This window comes from Ptiloglossa arizonensis, chromosome 1 (genome assembly GCF_051014685.1).
Source record: "Ptiloglossa arizonensis isolate GNS036 chromosome 1, iyPtiAriz1_principal, whole genome shotgun sequence".
NCBI classification, from domain to species: domain Eukaryota; kingdom Metazoa; phylum Arthropoda; class Insecta; order Hymenoptera; family Colletidae; genus Ptiloglossa; species Ptiloglossa arizonensis.
In genome coordinates, this window is record NC_135048.1 from 20868574 (window position 1) to 20887570 (window position 18997).

The 18997-nt window shown below is 43.0% G+C and overlaps 1 protein-coding gene across 1 annotated transcript in view; it reads right to left on the reverse strand.

The window, feature by feature from the left end:
* The window catches only part of Dnt (tyrosine-protein kinase Dnt), a 39416-nt gene that overhangs the window by 9611 nt on the left and 10808 nt on the right, over positions 1–18997 (reverse strand). The window contains exon 2 of the mRNA XM_076327994.1: positions 3343–3470. Coding sequence (XP_076184109.1) covers positions 3343–3470 — 128 coding nt within the window. The remainder of the gene's footprint in view (positions 1–3342; positions 3471–18997) is intronic.

An 18997-nucleotide genomic window follows, 5' to 3' on the forward strand; every position in this document is an offset into this window, starting at 1 on the left:
ATATCCAAGTACTGGAGTTATATTCGCGTGAATATTTGAATCGCGAGAGTATTCGAATGCAGGAGAATTCGACGAGTAATCTCGAGCTTAGCGCACAATGGTTCCTTTTCGGAGAATTACGTGCAAAGTATTCCGCTAAGAAAGCTTCGTGACTCATAAACATACTGCATAGAGCAACTGGAGCAGCACCGGGATGAAGTATATCGCAGGTATTAAAACCTGATAGGACCGGTTCGAATGCCGTATGAATACTTTAACGAACGAAAATAGTCGTTATATGTATAATTGAACGCTAACTGGAGAAGTTTAATCGCTACAGAGCGATCGTGCTTTTATCGACCAGTAATTCGTTCATAAATGGATGGCGTAAGAAAGAAACGAACGAGAAACTAGTTTAAATGCTACTTCTAAGAAATACGAGAGGTTAAATAAATTTTAACGATAAATTCTTCATCGGAAAAATGTACCTGGGTGGATGTAAACATTCTTATACTTTGTGCAGAGATAACCTGTAGTATTTGGAACGCTTAATTTATTAATTGGATAATCAGTGTCTTGAAACCGATTATTAGATCGAGGAATTTATGCATTCATGGCGTATGCTGATACGATAAACATACGTAAATCGTATGCAGAAGATACGCACTTATGCAAAGCTGAAAATTTACATTATTATATCAATTTATAAAATATTTATCTACACACGTTTTGCATGTGCTTTCCTCGTTTTACGAATGCATAAAATTTGCAATCCACTCGTTGTGTATGTACATATCTACGAAAAAAATCGATGAGACAGCGAACGAAATATACAATAGATTATGTATACGATTTATTAATATACCTGTACATATCGAAATAAAATATTTTGCGAAGATTATTTTCGAAAAGAATGCGTAAAATCGGAGAAGAAATCAACATCGCTACGTACATATCGCCAGAGGGTATAAACTTCAAGGTCGTTTGAAAGTCGTGTTGTTCTGGATCATTGGATTCGGTTCAATGTGAAATAAAATGTCGCGCAAAGTGTACAGTCTCTGACTCGAAACGAGAAACGGATTAACGAAAGGAGTACATTTCTAAATAAAAAGTTGATAATTTTCCAACAAAGCAGACGCAACATTTGCCAAACAATGTGCCGACAAACTTTTCACGAAAAATTACTGGACATTTCGCATAGTAACGATTTGTATTACCGAAAGAGTTCAAGGTATTCCAATCTCAAAACACAATTACTTACAAGTGTGTGTCGCTGTTCCGTTACTTTGAACACGCCATTACTATTTTCAAAGTTATTTCACGAAATAAAGTAGCGTAATTATATTAAAAAAAAAAAATGCGACAACACATTACTTGAAATAACATCTCGACGAAGTACCCAAGCGTGGTACTATTCAATGTTCCATCTCTCTATGGTACATCAATTCAAAAGTATGCAACGAATTTGTCGAAGGGAACAATACGTGTAGTTGAAAAGTGGCCGGTTTGATTGGCAGGCAGCCGGTGCCCCTAAGTAGCGTTCGGGACACTCGGTTTTGTCGCGGAGGTGACGGATGTCTCGACGTTGGTCATCAGTTTCCAGCTTTCCGTCTCTCCTTCTTTCTCTTCCTTCCAACGAGACAGCTCGGAGAAGTGGCTGGACCACTTTGTCCTACTCTCGGGTTTGTTCTTTTTTTCTGCACATCGTCGACGAGTCAATCCGACACCGTGCCGCATTCTGCCCACTTTTCGCCGCTACTTTGTCAAAGTACCGTCATCGTCAACGGGTACGTACCGGTAGAAATTGTTTTCTCAATGCGAACTGATGATTCATCGGTTGTTACCTCCCGAGCAGCTTCAATCGGCGCGTACACGTTCAATATTTTTCCAAACGATACTATTAACTTCCGTCGAAAAAATTCGATAATTCGAAGAGTCGAAAGGGATTTACCAAGTCATTGCGTATATACGAAGTACGCGCATAATAAGTCGGTATGATTACTATGCTTTTCCTCTTCCGCGTGGTCTTTCGAAATGTCTGCTGGAACCTTCTCAACCGAGTGTATTGAATTTTCTTGGAATCTTAAGCATTCGTAACCTTAAAAATCTTAAATCCGAAGATTCTACGTAGATAAAATGAAGTTGCCTTGAACCTTTCGGAACTTTCAAAAATTTCCCGTATCTTTCGCGTTCCGTAATTAATAGTATATAAAATATGTAGAACGAGATGGATAATCGATTTTTAAAATATACAAGACCCACGCCGATGGAAATAAAATTCTACTCGATGGATCCAATAACGTTCATCGAATACGTTTAGAGTGTACGAAAATAATTTATAATTTTTTTCTAAATTGACCATCGAGAAGAAAAAAGCCCTGTAAAAAAAAAACACACTTTCACACCCTGCTCATCGACTCGTTTCATCCTTTTTTCTAAACCGTGTTTCGTTCGAGCATTATTACAAAATGGACTCCCGGTTCAACTCGGAAGAGATCACGCTTCGGGGCATTAATTTCCCCAGGAAAAAGTCACGGGAATTCCGTCTCGTGGATCTTATTGCTACAATATTGCATATTAAATCACATTTCTCATAAATGTACAGTCCCCGTTCATTTCAGCCGACCCACTCGCTGTCAGCACGGTATTAACTCGAGCGGTACGACTCGGTTAATAAATCGCGAGAGGGACGACGCGATTCGTTGTTGAAAATTGTCTCTCGAGCCGCGATCGGAAAATTTAAAACGATTCGTGGGACGAGAAGGTCCTTATCGGTTAGAAAGCCGCACGGTAAATTCATTTCGTCGAAGCGACGAATATCGAGGGAAATGCTACGCCTATTGGTCTCGTGTCGCGGTAGTGGGGGGCGACCGGAGCGACATGCCTCGATAATCCGAGTAAGTACGCCCCGAAAGGACGCGAAAGAAACGGGGATCAAGGATCGAGCAAAATGTTCCGAATGGTTGCTCGGTGTCCGTCCAAGCTTGAAACTCGCGGGGGACTTATCCAGCCAAAGGTTTCCACGTCTGCGAGATCGCGCGAAGAAGACGCGGATTCCTCCTGGTCGACTTTGATCCGGCGCTCGGAGGAATCAAAGAAACGTAAATGAGGAATAAAGCACGCGGAAGATACGAGGCGCTTCAAGAGCTCCGCGGTGCCCCTCTCTCCATTAACGTTTCGCGTTTCCTTCCATCTCAAAGTCCGCTCGCGTTTTTCTCCCGACTTTCTCTTTTTTTTTTCCTTCTTTTTCTTTTTTTTTTTCGCTCTCCTTTTTCCTTCCTTTTTTTTTCATACCCAACGTTTTCCCTCTGACGATTTACATCGAAGAGAACCGCGGCGTCCGCGCCTCTTTGTGAAACTTACCGGCCTGCCGGCGAGATTTTCCCAAGTGAAATGCAGCTTGTGAACTTGCGCCGGCACTGGGACGACAAATTTAATTGCGTACTCGTTTATAACGCCCTCCCTCACGTAAAACAATTCCGCCTGGAGACCTGGAACAAAAGACAAGCGTTGCTTCTTTTACAAGAAAGTTTCTTCTTTCCACCGTCGCTGTTAATATTCTACCGGCGATCGCTATTGCGAGTGGACTACTAACGAGGTGCATCGCCCAATTGACGATCCCCGGTTACGATGAAAGCCGAGATAGGGCAATGGTAAATATTTGTTATGCATTTCTTTCCTTACCGGCTGATATTTATATTCCACCAGCGCTGTGGACGGAACACCCATTTAGTTAAATAGCTGAAAGCTATTAGAGAGCGGGGACGAAATGTCGAATACGAAAGAAATATTGGTTTTCGACGAGCAATGGCTACGAATTAAAGTGTCCAGTTGTAATTGGTACCTGTTGTGGCCAATGGTATCACTCGGTGAGATTTCTATTCAAACTTTGCGATTGCTTCGTGAAAAATTGAATTTTTCTTAACGATCGACATTTCTTTGTATCTTCGTTAGCTTTCGAGTTATTTAACTAAATGGATATTTAACAACATTTGACAACTTCTAGAGTAGTTTTCACCCTTCGAACACGAATATCAGCCGTGAGAAGAATACGCGTTTAATACATTGTAAATAATTTTTCTAAATGCGCTGCGAGACATGCAAATATAATATGTAAATTCTATCGGATAACTACGATTTCTATAGTAAAATAAAAACGAAATTTCGTTGCTTTTCTAAACGCTTTCAAATATATACTAATGAAATTAAAGGTATTGAAATTAATCGAATAAATTACAAAAATCGAATTTTGTCAGGAATTACAGCGTCGGTGTTGAAGGTTAAATTTACCTAGTTTGAATAACTTTTTTATTTACCTATGTTATTCGTTTCGGTACACAAAAATTTATCGATATATTTCTAAATACGAAGCTTCGTCGATAACGACTCGAAATATCAGATTTCGTGTCCACGTAATACAAAAGAAATGACGTCATTACAAAGAGAGGGTGAGCCTATCTATCGGTGGTCGATTTCGTGCACGGAGATACGTGTCTAGACTCTAGAGATGACTCATGGCCAGTTCGTGTTACGATTAACTTGGCGTGTCTTTCTCCCACAAATCTAGAAAAATGTTCTATCGCGACACTCGGTCTAAAGAATCGTGTCTTGAATGAACAAGTTATCAGAAATTTGTTTCAAAAATCGCGTTACATTAAAGAAGGTTATATTTCGAACGAATGAACGCGAACGACTTCTCGTAGTCCGACTTAGATCAAAATAAATTGAATCACGAATCAATTTCTGTAAATGTTTGTGAAACTTTTTTAGAACGCGCAACTGTAGCAAATGCTGGTTTGTATAAACTTAGAAGAGTGACAATAGTGATGAAACGCAATGTAAAGTTAGGATCTGATAAATTTATCGAGAGACAAGTAAGAATACTTTTCTCTGAATTTCGTGAGAAGTAGATACAAAATATTTAGCTTTTAAAGGCTTTCGAAACGTTTAAAAATATTTCGAAACGAACCGATAGAATAAAGAACAATCGTACGCGATCGAGTGGCAAAGTTTCCGCGTAATCGTGATAACGAAAGAAAAATGGAATATCGTGGGGCGAAGTAGGAAGGTAGGTTTGGAGAAGGATTGTCCGTAATCAGTGGATAGATAAAGAGTGAAAAAATGAGTCTCTCCGAGTGGTAAGTGTCCGGCTATCTCTGAAGGGACGCGCGAGACGATGTGTACGAGTCTCGAGGAGTAATCGACTGCTCGGACACGAATACAAATCGTGTGAACCAAAGCGAAACGGGAGAGTGTTTCTCTTGTTTCTCGTTGCAACAATTTACGGAGCGAGAAAGGATAAGTAACGGTAGGTAGGGACACACTGTCTCGGAAAGAAGGTGGTTCCGCTCGGTCGGTTCACCGAGCTTGTTATATTATTGCACGTGCTTTTCCAACGCGTAAATCAGCAATACGATCCTCGTAATGAATCTCTCTTCCAACATTGTAAAACGAATTTTCCGGTTGTCTCGTTAAAAACGGAAACGATTGCTGAACCGTGTAATTATCGAGTACCAGAAATACGTCCGAGAAAGAAAATTATTCAAGTTTTTACTCTAAAACATCGTGTTTCATTTTCACCAAAAAAAAAAAGAACGAAATGACTTACCGAACAACCCAATATATTGTTTCTGGAGAAATATCAAAATTCTTTATAATATACAGCAGTGCGTCAAACTACTGATATTTGTATAGTTTGTAAACGATATTCGTAAAGAAAAAGGAAACTGCAACTGATGTTTACCGATACAGATCGTTTAAAAGCGTAATCGTCGAACGATTTCCAATTATCGGAGGTTCGCTCGTTGTATCGTTTTACAGTAAGAAAAGTGTATAGAATTGGAAAAACGTTGCGCAGTGATTTAAATCGACGTGTATATTTTCCAACGTTGTCGAAGATTACCGCTGTAAATAACGTACCTGTCCAGGTTTATTCCCCCGGGTCGTATCGTAGGGAAAAAAATTCCACGCGAGTATTTTAAATGCCGTTCGTGTCGGAGGGGTAGCAAACGTTCCCTGAACAACTCGATGTCCGCAAACACCGTAGCAATTCGATGTTACGCTACCAAGTAATCCCCTGGCAGAGTTCACTTTCAGAAGCCGCAAGGTCACGTGGGCGAGCCAACGAAGGTGGAGGATGCAACGGAAAAAAGAGAAACGAGAGGGGGGAAAGATCGCGCGGGGGGTAAGGGACGCAAGCCCACGTCGTGTACTCCCTTCGAGGGCCTATGCTCGTTGTATCAGATAGGACGGTTAACGAGGCACGAGTTGGATTTTTAAGTCACCCGAAGACAATGTGCCGTGGCCCCACAATCGTGTCTTTGCTTTTGGTCCTTCTCCTTCGTTCGCCATCCCCCGGCCCTCTGGTTCCATCGGCCTTCGGCCTTTACCGGTTTTCTGCATCAGATATCGTATACCCACGACCTCAGCGCCCGTTCCTCCAGCCTCCGAGTTCTCTCTCTCTCTCTCTCTCTCTCGCCTTCCCTCCCGGGGACCGAGCGCGCAGTGTCCGTCGTAAAAAAGACGCCGAATACCCCGCAGGATCCTTTCGGAAAATAATTACGCCCCGATCGTCGAAACCACGCTGGTATTATCGCCGGTAAAAATCGGGACCCTCGTCCCCCGTGAATAGGACACTTTTATAGTTGTTCCCGGTATTGACGATCCTGACTTTTGTCGAGAGTCACCGGAGTCGTTCCAAGGTGGAGATCCTTCGTTTCCGACGATCAGGGAATCGTAACGTATCTCCTGGACAATATCGATGCCCCGGGAAGCCGATCTCGGCACGGATTACAATACGGTCCTGTTCTACACCAAGCGGGGCTCGGACTGCTTCTCGAGTTTCTCGGTATTCGAGACGTATCACGATACTCGACTACTCGAGTATTCGAGTATTCGAATACTCGTTGGATCGATTCAATGTTTGAATATTCGTGGTATTTGAATATCGATCGTCTCGATACACACATGGAAGAAGATAAGTAATTCGATTAATTTTAATTCGAATAGAAATACTCGACGTTTATTCGTATCGTTCGGCATCTGTCAAATATTCGAATAGTTTCGACTCTGATACTTTTGAGGTACGATTGTTAATTTTGCGATCTCTGAACTTCGAGCATCGTCGCGGTCGAAGATGTTTCTTAAAATTACAGTTGTTAAAGTACACTGTAAGACAGAGTGCCGTGATCGATGTTTGGGAACCGAGAGTGGATTGCAAGAGGCTGCGAGCGAGTCAAACGCGAGAGTTACCGCGTGTCGGATAACGAAGCGTAGCTCCGTCCGCCATTCTAGTGTAGCACAGGATGACACTGGCTGTACCTTCTCCGTTACAAAGTACGTAATATAATACAGTCGTGTCGAGGATAGATATATTACATTGCCAATAACATCAAATACTAGAACGCAAAAGCTACGACTACGATTACGATAACAGTTTGAAACATCGCTGATAGCAATGTACCCAACTATGGTTTCAACGGGATAAACTACTTTCTATATTGTGCGCTATTCGAGCGTCGGTTGGACGCACATTGATCTATATTTGGAGGAGAGAAATTGCTTATAAACATTGGAATGTGATCGAACGGGGTAAGTTATTTGTATACACCGGGCCGAGTTATGGTCGACGGATGACGACTCACGGATTCCTAGAATCGTAGACGGTGGTACCTAGAAATGGACCGTATCATCGCCGCCAAGACCGTCCATGGGTGGCGGTTTATGGCTCCCTTGCACGTGTGTGTCGTCTTCTTTTTAATCTCGCCAGCTTTTCGAACTTCACCTGGACACTTTACAGTCGACCGAAGTTAATCTTCGCGCGAACGTTAACGCTCTTCGCCGACGAGTTCGCGATTTGTTCAAATTCCTTTTTACTTGCCGCGAAACCAAGCAACCCCAGAACCACCAGCGGGCGTCGCGTTTATCGTAAACACAATTACTATCGGTGGTACGCGCACCCTGGGAGGCAACCTGGTTGCGACCTCGTTATCATCTTACGCGCCCTTAACACCCTTATCTAGTCAGGGCTGCAGTTGGATCTTCTTTCACGCATTTATGCGGAAATTTTGCATGTGGGCAACCGAGGGGTAGCGAACACCAAAGATCCTTTGATGTCTGGTACGCCCGTAGCGGGCCAAAGTGCAAGCAAGAGCGGTAAAGGGAAAAGAAAAAGATGAAGGAGCTGCAGAAAGAGAGAGAGCCCTTTCAACGAAGGCGTCGACACTCGACAACGAGTGCCAGACACAATTGTCACGAGGGGTTCTACGGCACTTCGAACCTTTCCTCTTGGAACATGTACGATCTCTAACTACAGAGGCCGACGCGTCTATAGTCGGGTCAAAATCATCTGGACGCTCATGGCTACTTGTCCGTTTGCGAATCGGCCTGGAAAGACTTCCGCCGTGTCAGCATTCTTCTCCGTTTCGGAGACAGACACTTGGCTCGTGTTTACGGACAAAGGTCCAACCGAACACCCCAGGCAGGGACGCGTCCACGATACCCTCGGGGCGGCCAGTTGATTTTGTCCAGACTGTAGTAGAAGAACTCTCGCTGTTACGGAACCCTCAGAGTCTGCTGACACCCGGAAAACGTGCAAGATCAAAGATAAGGTACTAAGGAAACTCAGACAGCGAGTCGGCTCGGTGTACCTCGCAAACGGATATCGATCAACGTCTAAGAGATGAGACAAAAGTATGGAAGACCTCTGGCGAGAATTATGACGTACATGTCCCTCCGTTCTTTCGAGACCCTCCGGTGCGCTTACAAAACACACTGCACAGAAGTTGGCTACTTCGCAGGAACAAAACACGGAGTATATTTTATTGCTTCGTGGGAACGGTGGGTGCCGCGATTAACAATTCCGTGGACGTTAGAGGTGTTGGTCACGCGATATCACGGGGAAGAGTGTACACGTTCCGTAACGCGAGTAGATTTTCTAGAATTTATCGAAGTCGCCAATAGGTAGATAAAAGTCTCGCGAAGGGTAAGGATGAAAGATCGTCGAAGCGAGATCTCTCGATGACGATTGGTTGAAGATTTTATGCATTTTACGTAGGTACGTAGGTAGAATCGTCAGCTTCCAAGATGACCATTCGTAGATACGTTATTTCCGAAGGAATAGTCTCGTTTCTGGTATCGTTCGGAGAATACGAACGTATCTATGGAAGGAAAACGAACGAGGACAGCCGATGAACGCGACATCGTATTCTTCCCTGTCAAAATATAGCGCTAGCTTCACCAGCGTGGACCGACGAATAAAAGGATAGTCGCCGAGAGGGGAGAGAGAAATGCTCCGACCGCCAGAAAATGATAGAATTATTTCAATGCGGGTTCCCCTGTCTCTATAAAACCTTCCGTTCGGTAAGACTTTCAAAATAATTGAGACGTTTCGAAGATTTACGAAACTTTTGTTTCGAATTTCAACTCCGAGCGATAATTTAGCTTAGCAGTTTAACAGCTTTGGTAAGATGTACGTTATTCGAATAAATTTCAGTCCGGATGAACTTTTCACCGGATAAACATTTATCCGTACAAGTTTTTATTAGTTAGAAACGAACAACGAATAATTCTTCTCTCTGTTCTAATAGTCTAACTTCGATAGTAAACGTTTCGTTTTTTTTAGTGAAAACGAAACACGATTTTTTTAGAGTGTACAAACATTTTATTAAATTATATATTCTCCATTTTGGAAAACGAAATTACTTTCCGAACGACCCAATATTTGCAACGTTGTCTCGTTGAGGTCTGAATGGTAATTGATGTTCGAGTTGTACCGAAATGTTGATAAATATACTTTACCAACACCGATAACAATGTAATAATACGATACTTGGGCATATTGTTGCAAACGAGCGCATTGTTGGATCAGTTCCACCACTCGTGAATTAGATAATTTTACACAACCGAGACGTGAATACAAATACATACTGCAAATGAACGACGATGTTTCGGAACATTTCAAGACCTTGAATCGTATTAGACGCCAACGCTAAACGCGACGACAAATTCACCGTCACGACGGCCGACGATCGACTTCCATTTTACCGTAAAAGAACAAGTACATCCATCGAACCATCGATTATTTCTAATCTTTGAACAATCGATGTGTTCAAACTTTTCAGACATTTCGGTATCTTCGACCGAACGAAGCCGTGTGGGTGATCGTGAAAATAATTTTTCGAGCAGCGTACAGGACCAGTTCGTTCAAGAACCGCCACGATGAATTCATAAACTTGTAAGGTGTTCGACCGTGTGGCTGACAAAAGGCTGGAGGAAAAAGTGGTCGCACAATGGTTCGAGACAAAGACGGAAAGCGTGCAAGCATCTTCGATTGCGCGAGGCGCGAAACAGCCGGCAAAATTTCGCAGGCCACCGTGTCCCCCGCTGTCAAAATACGGTATAGAACCGAGTTGACGAGCGAAGCTCCAAGAGTCGCGGTATAAAGAGGGAGCCCTGAAAAAAGGGCCCGCTGAATTGCAGCAGGCTAGCTGCGGGGGCCCCGGTGAGTCCTCTGTCCCCCAGCTCCCGGTACCCAAGGCTTTGGGTCAGAAACCCAACACCTTTCCAACGCAAAACCCACGGTACGCTTATAACGAGATCTTCCCGTGGCGAGGGTTTTAGAAAGAAATGACGCCGGGTGGGCAGGGGTAAGCGGGGGGACGACGCGCACAGAAAAAGGAAAAGGCAGAAGGGTGAAGTGCAGGTCGTAGGAACAGGAAATATTAGATTTACACATCGCGACGCCTGCGCACAATACGCCCGCTCCGATTTTTGTTCGATTCCGCTACGACTCTGAAACACCAACCTCACCGCTGTACACCGTATCGGGTTCGATCTGAATATTCTCCGAGTCCTGCTCCGTTGCGTGTAATAGGGGGCCATAGTGGTAACGATTTCTTTCGAACAATAATGCGTACGACTCTCCTCGGTGGGATTGTACCAAGAATGATTGCAGAGTGGGAGGAATTCATTCTCGTTGGATTATAACCGTCGTGATCAAAATAAGGGTTGAGTTGCTCGTTGAACTTCTCTGTGTTCCAATATTCAAACACTCGATGTATTTAATTTTAATTCTCGAGTATTTGGACACCGTTCGAATAGTATTCGAGTTCTCGAGTATTTGAACAGCATTCGAATAGTATTCGAGTTCTCGAGTATTTGAAATCCATTCGAATAGTACTTGAATATTTGAACACCATTCGAAGAGTACTCGAGTATTTGAACATCATTCGAAGAGTACTCGAGTATTTGAACACCATTTGAATAGTATTCGAGTTCTCGAGTATTTGAACAGCATTCGAATAGTATTCGAGTTCTCGAGTATTTGAACACCATTCGAATAGTATTCGAGTTCTCGAGTATTTGAACACCATTCGAATAGTATTCGAGTTCTCGAGTATTTGAACACCATTTAAAGAGTACTCGAGTATTTGAACACCATTTGAATAGTATTCCAGTTCTCGAGTATTTGAACATCATTCGAAGAGTACTCGAGTATTTGAACACCATTCGAAGAGTACTCGAGTACTCGAGTGTTCGGATGTCACTTAAATACTCGAGTATTTGAATATTTTACGCACGCGCATAATTCTAGGAGGGAAGATGTACGTGTGTTCTTAATATGTAAAATAGTGTGTGTCTACATAAATTGTAGTCAAAGTTAAAAGAGTAGCGGTGAATACGATTCATTTACGGTAGCAAAATATGAATAGTTGTGTGATAAATTTATCGCGGTAAAAAAATCGAAATGAAAAAAAAAAGAAAAAAAAAAAACACGCGAGGTTATAGGAAGTACGAGTCACGCGTAACGTACAAGCTAAAGTAGTTAAACCCTTTTCATAATCTCCTATCTATCATCTGCCGCACCGTTTAACTAAATAAATGCGATTCGCTTCTGCAGACTTTTTAAAGTATCAAAAATGTGCACTGAAATGCAGTACGCTATATCATTACTGCTGATACATCAACTCCCCTATCTGAGATCTGAATTTGGTCTTAGCCGTGGTAATAAGACAGGTGAAAGACTTGACGCCTTACGTGTGTGCATACACGCCGCATAAACAAGATGTCTGTGCCCGTACAGTGTAAAATGTAAAACGACATTATCTCCACGATTATCTGATTCTCATATTTTGATTTCTATCGTACCGATGAAATGTATCTTTGACACGGAAATTAACAATGTCCTCCCCGGGAATAACGTCCAATTGACAACCATCGATTTTGACGAAATTTTACACACGTATAGAGCAATTGTAAAATATTCCACCGATATTTTGTTTCATCGGTTAATATTCATATTTGACAAGTAGATGGTGCAATTGTAATCGATGGAATCGTTTTGATTTGAAATTTTTAAATCGTCTATACGATTGCTCGTCAAAACCAACAGATTTTTTATATTGCACATTTTTTCAATCTCCGTTAATTTTTCAGATTCAACTACCTAGATGTTTCATCCACAACTTGGAGGATAGTTTTCGTCCCTTGTGGAAGAATATCGTTCGAAAATAAGATCCGATTTCGTAAAATTCGAGGATCGTCAATTGCTCGACGTATCCTGTTAGTTAGCTCGGTTAGCGTAGAAGTTTCGGCGCGAACTTCGTTCCTAGGATGTACACGCGAAACTTTCGAGTGCCACTTTCTCAGAGCCGGCATAACCGGACACGATCGACGATTTACGGAGAAGTTCATCGGGGATCTACGACGAGTGTTTTCTACGGAAACTCGAACTGGCCAGACTGATCCAAAAATGATCCGCGAGATGAGGTTAACGACCAGATCAGGCAGCTGGTTCTCGCCGATACCTCGACACGCAGCCTCGGGAGATCTAATAACGTATCCACGTATGCTTGTACTAACGAGTTCGCATTTATATGTGCATACGTGCACACGCAGCCCGTGTACGTATGGGAGCGCGTGGTGCCGCAGCATGGGATATTTTTCACTTACTCGGCCAGCGCGTACAAACGACGTGGGCGTGCGTATATACCCGGTTCACGTACACAACCAGTCATATATATCGCTACAGTCTCACCCACGTGTGAGCTCAGGGCTGTACGTGTACACCTACGGGGTGTGTCTCCGGTCGTTAGGATTTTTTTTCAATTATCCGCGAAAACCTTTCCGTCTTTCATCAGTCGCCGCGTTTCGCTTTCATATCGTTGGCTCGGAAGCTCTTCGATCCTACTAAACAAAGCTTTATTCTGTATCGTTCCGAAGATAGAATCCGACTGTACTCTATCGCGTCGTGCCACTATCGTATCAACGTTTAAAGTATAAGAATCTCCCATATTATTCGTTCCACGTCGTTACGAGGAATTATTATTCGTTCTGTAATGCAATTTAATAACGCGGTGTCAACGAACCGGTTGACAAATACTGGTTACACCGGTGAAGTAATCTCGGTGATAAAATTTATTCAAGGTAAACGATCATCCGAGGATTCCATACAGCAGAAATCCTCGCGATCATTTGGCTATGTCGCGGCCATTACCAGTGTACTTGTAAGGAACAAGTAAAACCCGTTAAGTTCAATTTGTATGCCGGCTAGGGTATTTTACACTCGAATGTTCCTGTCGCGTTTTAACTCGCCACAATTAAGATACTTAAATTGAGGAGTGGTTTACAAAACGATATGTATTTTCGAGATGTTCGATACGCAAGACGCGGCCCCCGATGCGGTTACCATGGGATGGAACTTTAAGATTTCCTATACGCGTACCGGTTAATAAAGCACAATTCTCGAGCAACGAAGAAACGAGGGAAAAAAGGATACCAACGATCTTGATAACCAGCCGGAAAAAAATGATCTTTCATTACCATAGTCCACCCCGAGAAATCGAACAACCTTCTTACCGTTTATTTGCAAGTTCAAACTCAACGGTGACACTCGAGCGTATACTTCTCGCTGCCCCACCCTGTATAATACAGAAGGCTAACTGCTTAGCATATATCGAACGAATACGTGGGTTCTTCCTCCGCCAACGGGGGTCTCTCCTGAATAACCCATAAGTCCTGGTCAAGTCCTGGACGTCGTTTGTACTCTCTCTCTCTCTCTCTCTCTCTCTTTCTCGCTCCCCTCTTTCACGGTCTCGTCCTCCTCCGTTATTGCAAGACCGATTCTCCGTCTCTGTTCCCTCTCGCGGGCCATAGGTCACATCCAGGAAGGCGTAACTTCACGCGACACCAGTTATAATTCACTCCGGTGGATCGTAAGCGAGAAGGTGGAAGAGGAGAACTGGCTGGAAAGAAAAAAGGACGGAGGAGAAGCACACGTCGGTTGGGTTATTTCGTCGTTTCGGGAATACTTTTTCACGTCTTTACGAAACCCAGCCCCAGCCCAACGGAAGGATTAAGGAAACTTTCCGGCCGGGGTATTTCGTTACGGTGAAATTCTCGACATCCTTCAATGCCGATCGTAAAGAATCGCCGCGTCTCCCAGTTGAATTTCCAGTGAACCCCCCTTGCCAATTTTTCGCCAATTTTTCGCCAATTTCCTCGGCCCATTACTCTCGCTTCGAGATACTCGTGAAAGCTATATATACACACTACCGTTCGCGGATAGGGGCAAGATTCTTTTTTTTTTTTCTTTTTTTTTTCTTCTCAAATTAACGAACGAACGAATACCCACACTGCGATTTACACGCTACGTTCACTCGTTATAATTCGGATCATTATTTTCGTACGACGATTAAGGAATCAAGGTTGTTTGACATTTTTTTCACTTCTTAACAAGTTCAAGTAAATAGCGCGTTAATGTTACTGTAGTATAATGTATCTTTAAATCAAAATAATATCGGGTAGGAGATTTTATGGGGTATAGTTTATGATATCTATATATATACACATATGTGTACGATACTAATATTTCAGTCACCGAGAGGTTATTTTTCGTGGCATGGGATTCTAATACGAATAATGTTACACAGACATTCAATGGATGATCGAAATAAGAGTACTTGGCGAATTTTTCTGCGCTCAAATACTCGGCAAATACAGCTCGAGTACTGTTCAAATATTCGATCGATATAATTCGAACACTATTCAAATACTTGGGTATTTGAATATTTTCTGCATTAATAAAACATCTACGTATATTCGTGGTATACGAATAGCCTTATGAGGGTTATAAATCAAATTCTTAAGTTGATCGTTCTTTTTCATACTTTCGTTTCATTGGAATAACGATATATTTGAATGTATCGGACACACGTTTGAAATAACTTCGATATTATTTCATATTGAAATATATCATTTCACTTTTGTCCTTGCCACGAAACGTGGCCCGGAGCAGTTATCGTTTTGTTCTATTTGGTCCATTGGCGAAGAAGGTTGCGCACCATTGGTGTAGCGCCTCGTCCAACGAAGAGTAAAACGATATCCTGCGCAACGTAAACTGTGTAAATTTTCATCTATATTTCACACGAATATTGTTGCGTTACTTTCGTTACTCGAAAGTTCAAAACTGTACAACGATCCGAACGAAGGAAAAAATTCAAACCTAAAGAAACACGAGTGCCGATGCGAATAAATTCGAAACGTTTCTTCGAGGTTGACGAGAAACTTAAAAATTGCCAAGATCAACGTTCATTGCGTCGTTAACAATACAGTAACTAAACACCGTCGATGTGCGTTCGCGGAATGGAAACATTCATTAACCCGATCCATTGCTCGAATCTCTCTTCGCCAGCGACGTAAAAGAAAGTTCGGTCAGGGTATAAAAATTATGCACCGCGATCTTTTCGCAATGGCGGTCGGTATTGTGTCTTCGCGTGCCGGTGCAAAATACGTTCCTGTCCAATCTGTGCTTGAATCTGGTTCATTGTGCCGGTACGAAAAGTAGCGACGGTACTCCGGCGTTATAGGTAACCTGGGCCTCGTTTATTTATCGAGGGTGGAGGGACAGCAAAGCGGGAAGCAAAGCAAAGCTTGGACGGGGCAGGGGACGTGATTCTGGGATCGGGAGCTAAAATAATATTGTTCCTGGGCTGCACCCTCGAATATGCGATTGCGAGGTATGGCCAGGCCGTATCGCGTGGTGGCGATAGTAAAAGCCTACCGTACGAAGACTAACAGATGGGTGGGCTGATTGAGACGTTGTCGCCACTGCGGAGGGGACATATGGCACCGCGCTAGCAATCAGGACTCGGACGCGAAGAGGATTACACGACGACTGAATTTATCGTGACGTTGGATCGAGCGTGTCCTTTCGTTCGTAGCGCGTTCGTGCTCCACGATCGACAGCGCTCGTTAAGAAGGATTCGCTAGGAAGTCGGCTCCAAAGAACCGGCCATCCTGATCCTCTCGGATCCGTTGCAAACCGTCTTCCTCCCTCTCGGGTTTAATCCTTCAAGCTGTCAGCTTCGCCACGTCGCACGACCGGTCCTTTCATTTCGGAATTATGTAAGAAAAAAATTCCTTTGAGCCGCTGGCTTCAATAAGAATCTCTCTTAGAATGTAAGTGCGACTGATCCGGCGCATTTAACGTTGCCCATGGGATCGGACGATCCAGTTTCGAGTACTACCGGCGGAGGCTCTGGAAAGTACGGGAACAAACGATTTCCAATACCGTGAGTCGCGAAAATCTTCAAATTCTACACGTCGATATCGACGATATCGAATTTTTAACAGCGTTTGTTCCTTTAGCGTTTATTTTAAGTATTGTGTATCGGGTCGTTCGAAAAGTAATTTCGTTCTCCAAAATGGAGAATATATGATTTAATGATATGTTTATACACTTTAATAAAAATCGTGTTTCATCTTTCATAAAAAAAAAAGGAAATGACTTTCCGAACAACCCAATAATTTACATGATTTATTCTGAACACCGTTAGGAAGTTGTTTGCGTTTATATTCCTATTCGTATTGTTCGGTACTTTCTTTGTAACGATTGAAAAGTATCCGCAATTGTTTGGCAAATATTAACGCGGTAAATTTATTCACCGAGAATACGTGAAAGTAGAATTTCTGCATAACAATTTTCAGTGTACTGTAAGAATAATTTATGCGTTACGGTAGCCAACTTCTATGAAAGCCGACCATAGATTTATTTCTCGGGGCGAGATCGCGAGCGTAAGAACACTTTACACGATTATCAAGCGATATTGTGCGTCTCGTTGTCTCATTTGCATAAGTGCTTACCCGTGTGTATAAATGTTAACGGACGAAAAGACGAATACGCGATAAAATTCGAACGCGACAACGTTTCACCGCGCCTCGAGAAGAATTAGAAATTCCTTTTTAATTTCAATATTCGTATTTGTGTGAATATTTTAAAAATAAATATGGTCAAACATTTCGAAAACGTTCTCAACCCCGGGTGGTCATTTCCGGAGAAATTTTGTGATCTAAAACGTTTCTAGGTATTTTTTTGGGACGAGTTATCTCGAAAACTTCTCTATAAATAAAACTACAAAATTGTTCGTTTCGCCGCAACATTATTGTTGTTTACCTTGAATATTTCACAATAGAAAAGGAAATCTCGCGTCGTAAATCTGTCGCGCGTACGAGAGCCAATCCTCGAGGTGGTAAACGTAGCAAAGCTTTCGTCGCAAACCCGGCCACGTAACCATACGTCGTACGGACGAACATGGCCCGTGAAATAACAACTACCAATCCGTCGACGAAATAATAAAACCGTCGACTCTTCTTCTGGCTGCTCGAGCTCACGTCCGTCGCGGGTATACGTCCTGAATACCAGGAAAAGAACTGACCTACGAGTACTTGCGTTCCACGTCAACCTAGGACTGCTCTCTCTCGATGTCTCCGGAGAGATCAATCTTCCGTCGGGGAGTCCCACTGGCAGTGTACGGAGGGTTCGTCGCGTGCGATTTATCACCAGAGGCTACCAGGGGATGAGAATTCCTCTACAAGGATGAACCACGCCGAGGAGAACGAAGGACACCGTCGAGAAAAAGGCAGTGCATCCCCCGCTGCGGGGCACTCGAGGACCCCGGATGAGACGGCATATCTATGGTCCCGAAGGCTTCGAATTTTTAAACGGGTCTCTCACCACGTGTTCCTTAACCTGGCGCCGATGCCACGATAATTCGAGAGACAAGTTCGGAATTCCATCTGCTGTCAGGAAGATGACAAAGAACAAGACAGGCCACTTGAAACGCAAAAACCCATTCGTGCTCGTGTGCGCCACTTGTCTCGCTCTATTTGTGTTGGGCTCGTAGCGCGCGCTATCGATTTTTCCCATCGACGAAACTGTTCGGTAGAATCCAGCGACCAAGATTTCTCACCGAACTGTTCGCTCGTGTACGTAATAATCGAGCAAGCTGCACGCACACCGCCGGTCGAACACGAGGAACGATTCTGTTGTAAAGTTCAGATTATAATGTCTAGTTTATTATAATATGCAGGGATCTCGCGTATTCGGTAGTATAGTTTTTGTACGTATAAGAATACAAAGTACGAAGAAACGAGTATACAGTGATGTGCCTTGATGTGAACGACGACGGTGTCGTGTGGTCTTCGTGACTCTGGACTTGGAACTCGACTAGAAAGAAAAACCAAAAGGAAAAATATGGAGACAGCCCTCAAAACTGACATCGACATCTGGCACCCTTAAGATCGTTGTTGCGTTTCATTCCAACGAATTCAATTCGATTAAAATCAGTCGTACATTTTACATTTTCTATTCGTTCGAAACTTTCACCCGGATGAAAACTTTACTCTGCTGACGAACCATCGAAGGCTCGAGCTCTAATGAAGATGTTAATCGGCAGGCTCTCATTTGCGCAGTAATTTACACAGCAGCGTGACTATCTTCGTTCTATGCGCAATGGAAGATTGTGCGAAGAAAAGTTTCGTATGTCGCTGAACTCTTAAATTATCCAGGTAAGCTTTTAACGCAATTAGGTGCAAAGGTAAGACGTTCTGTTTCACCAGAAGAGAAATTGAGCAGGTAAGGTTTCGTTCAATACACTCGGAACAGAGCCATCGATTGTAAAATATCGTACGAAGGAAAGTTTCATTCGTCGTTAAAAACATGGATAATATTTTACAAATA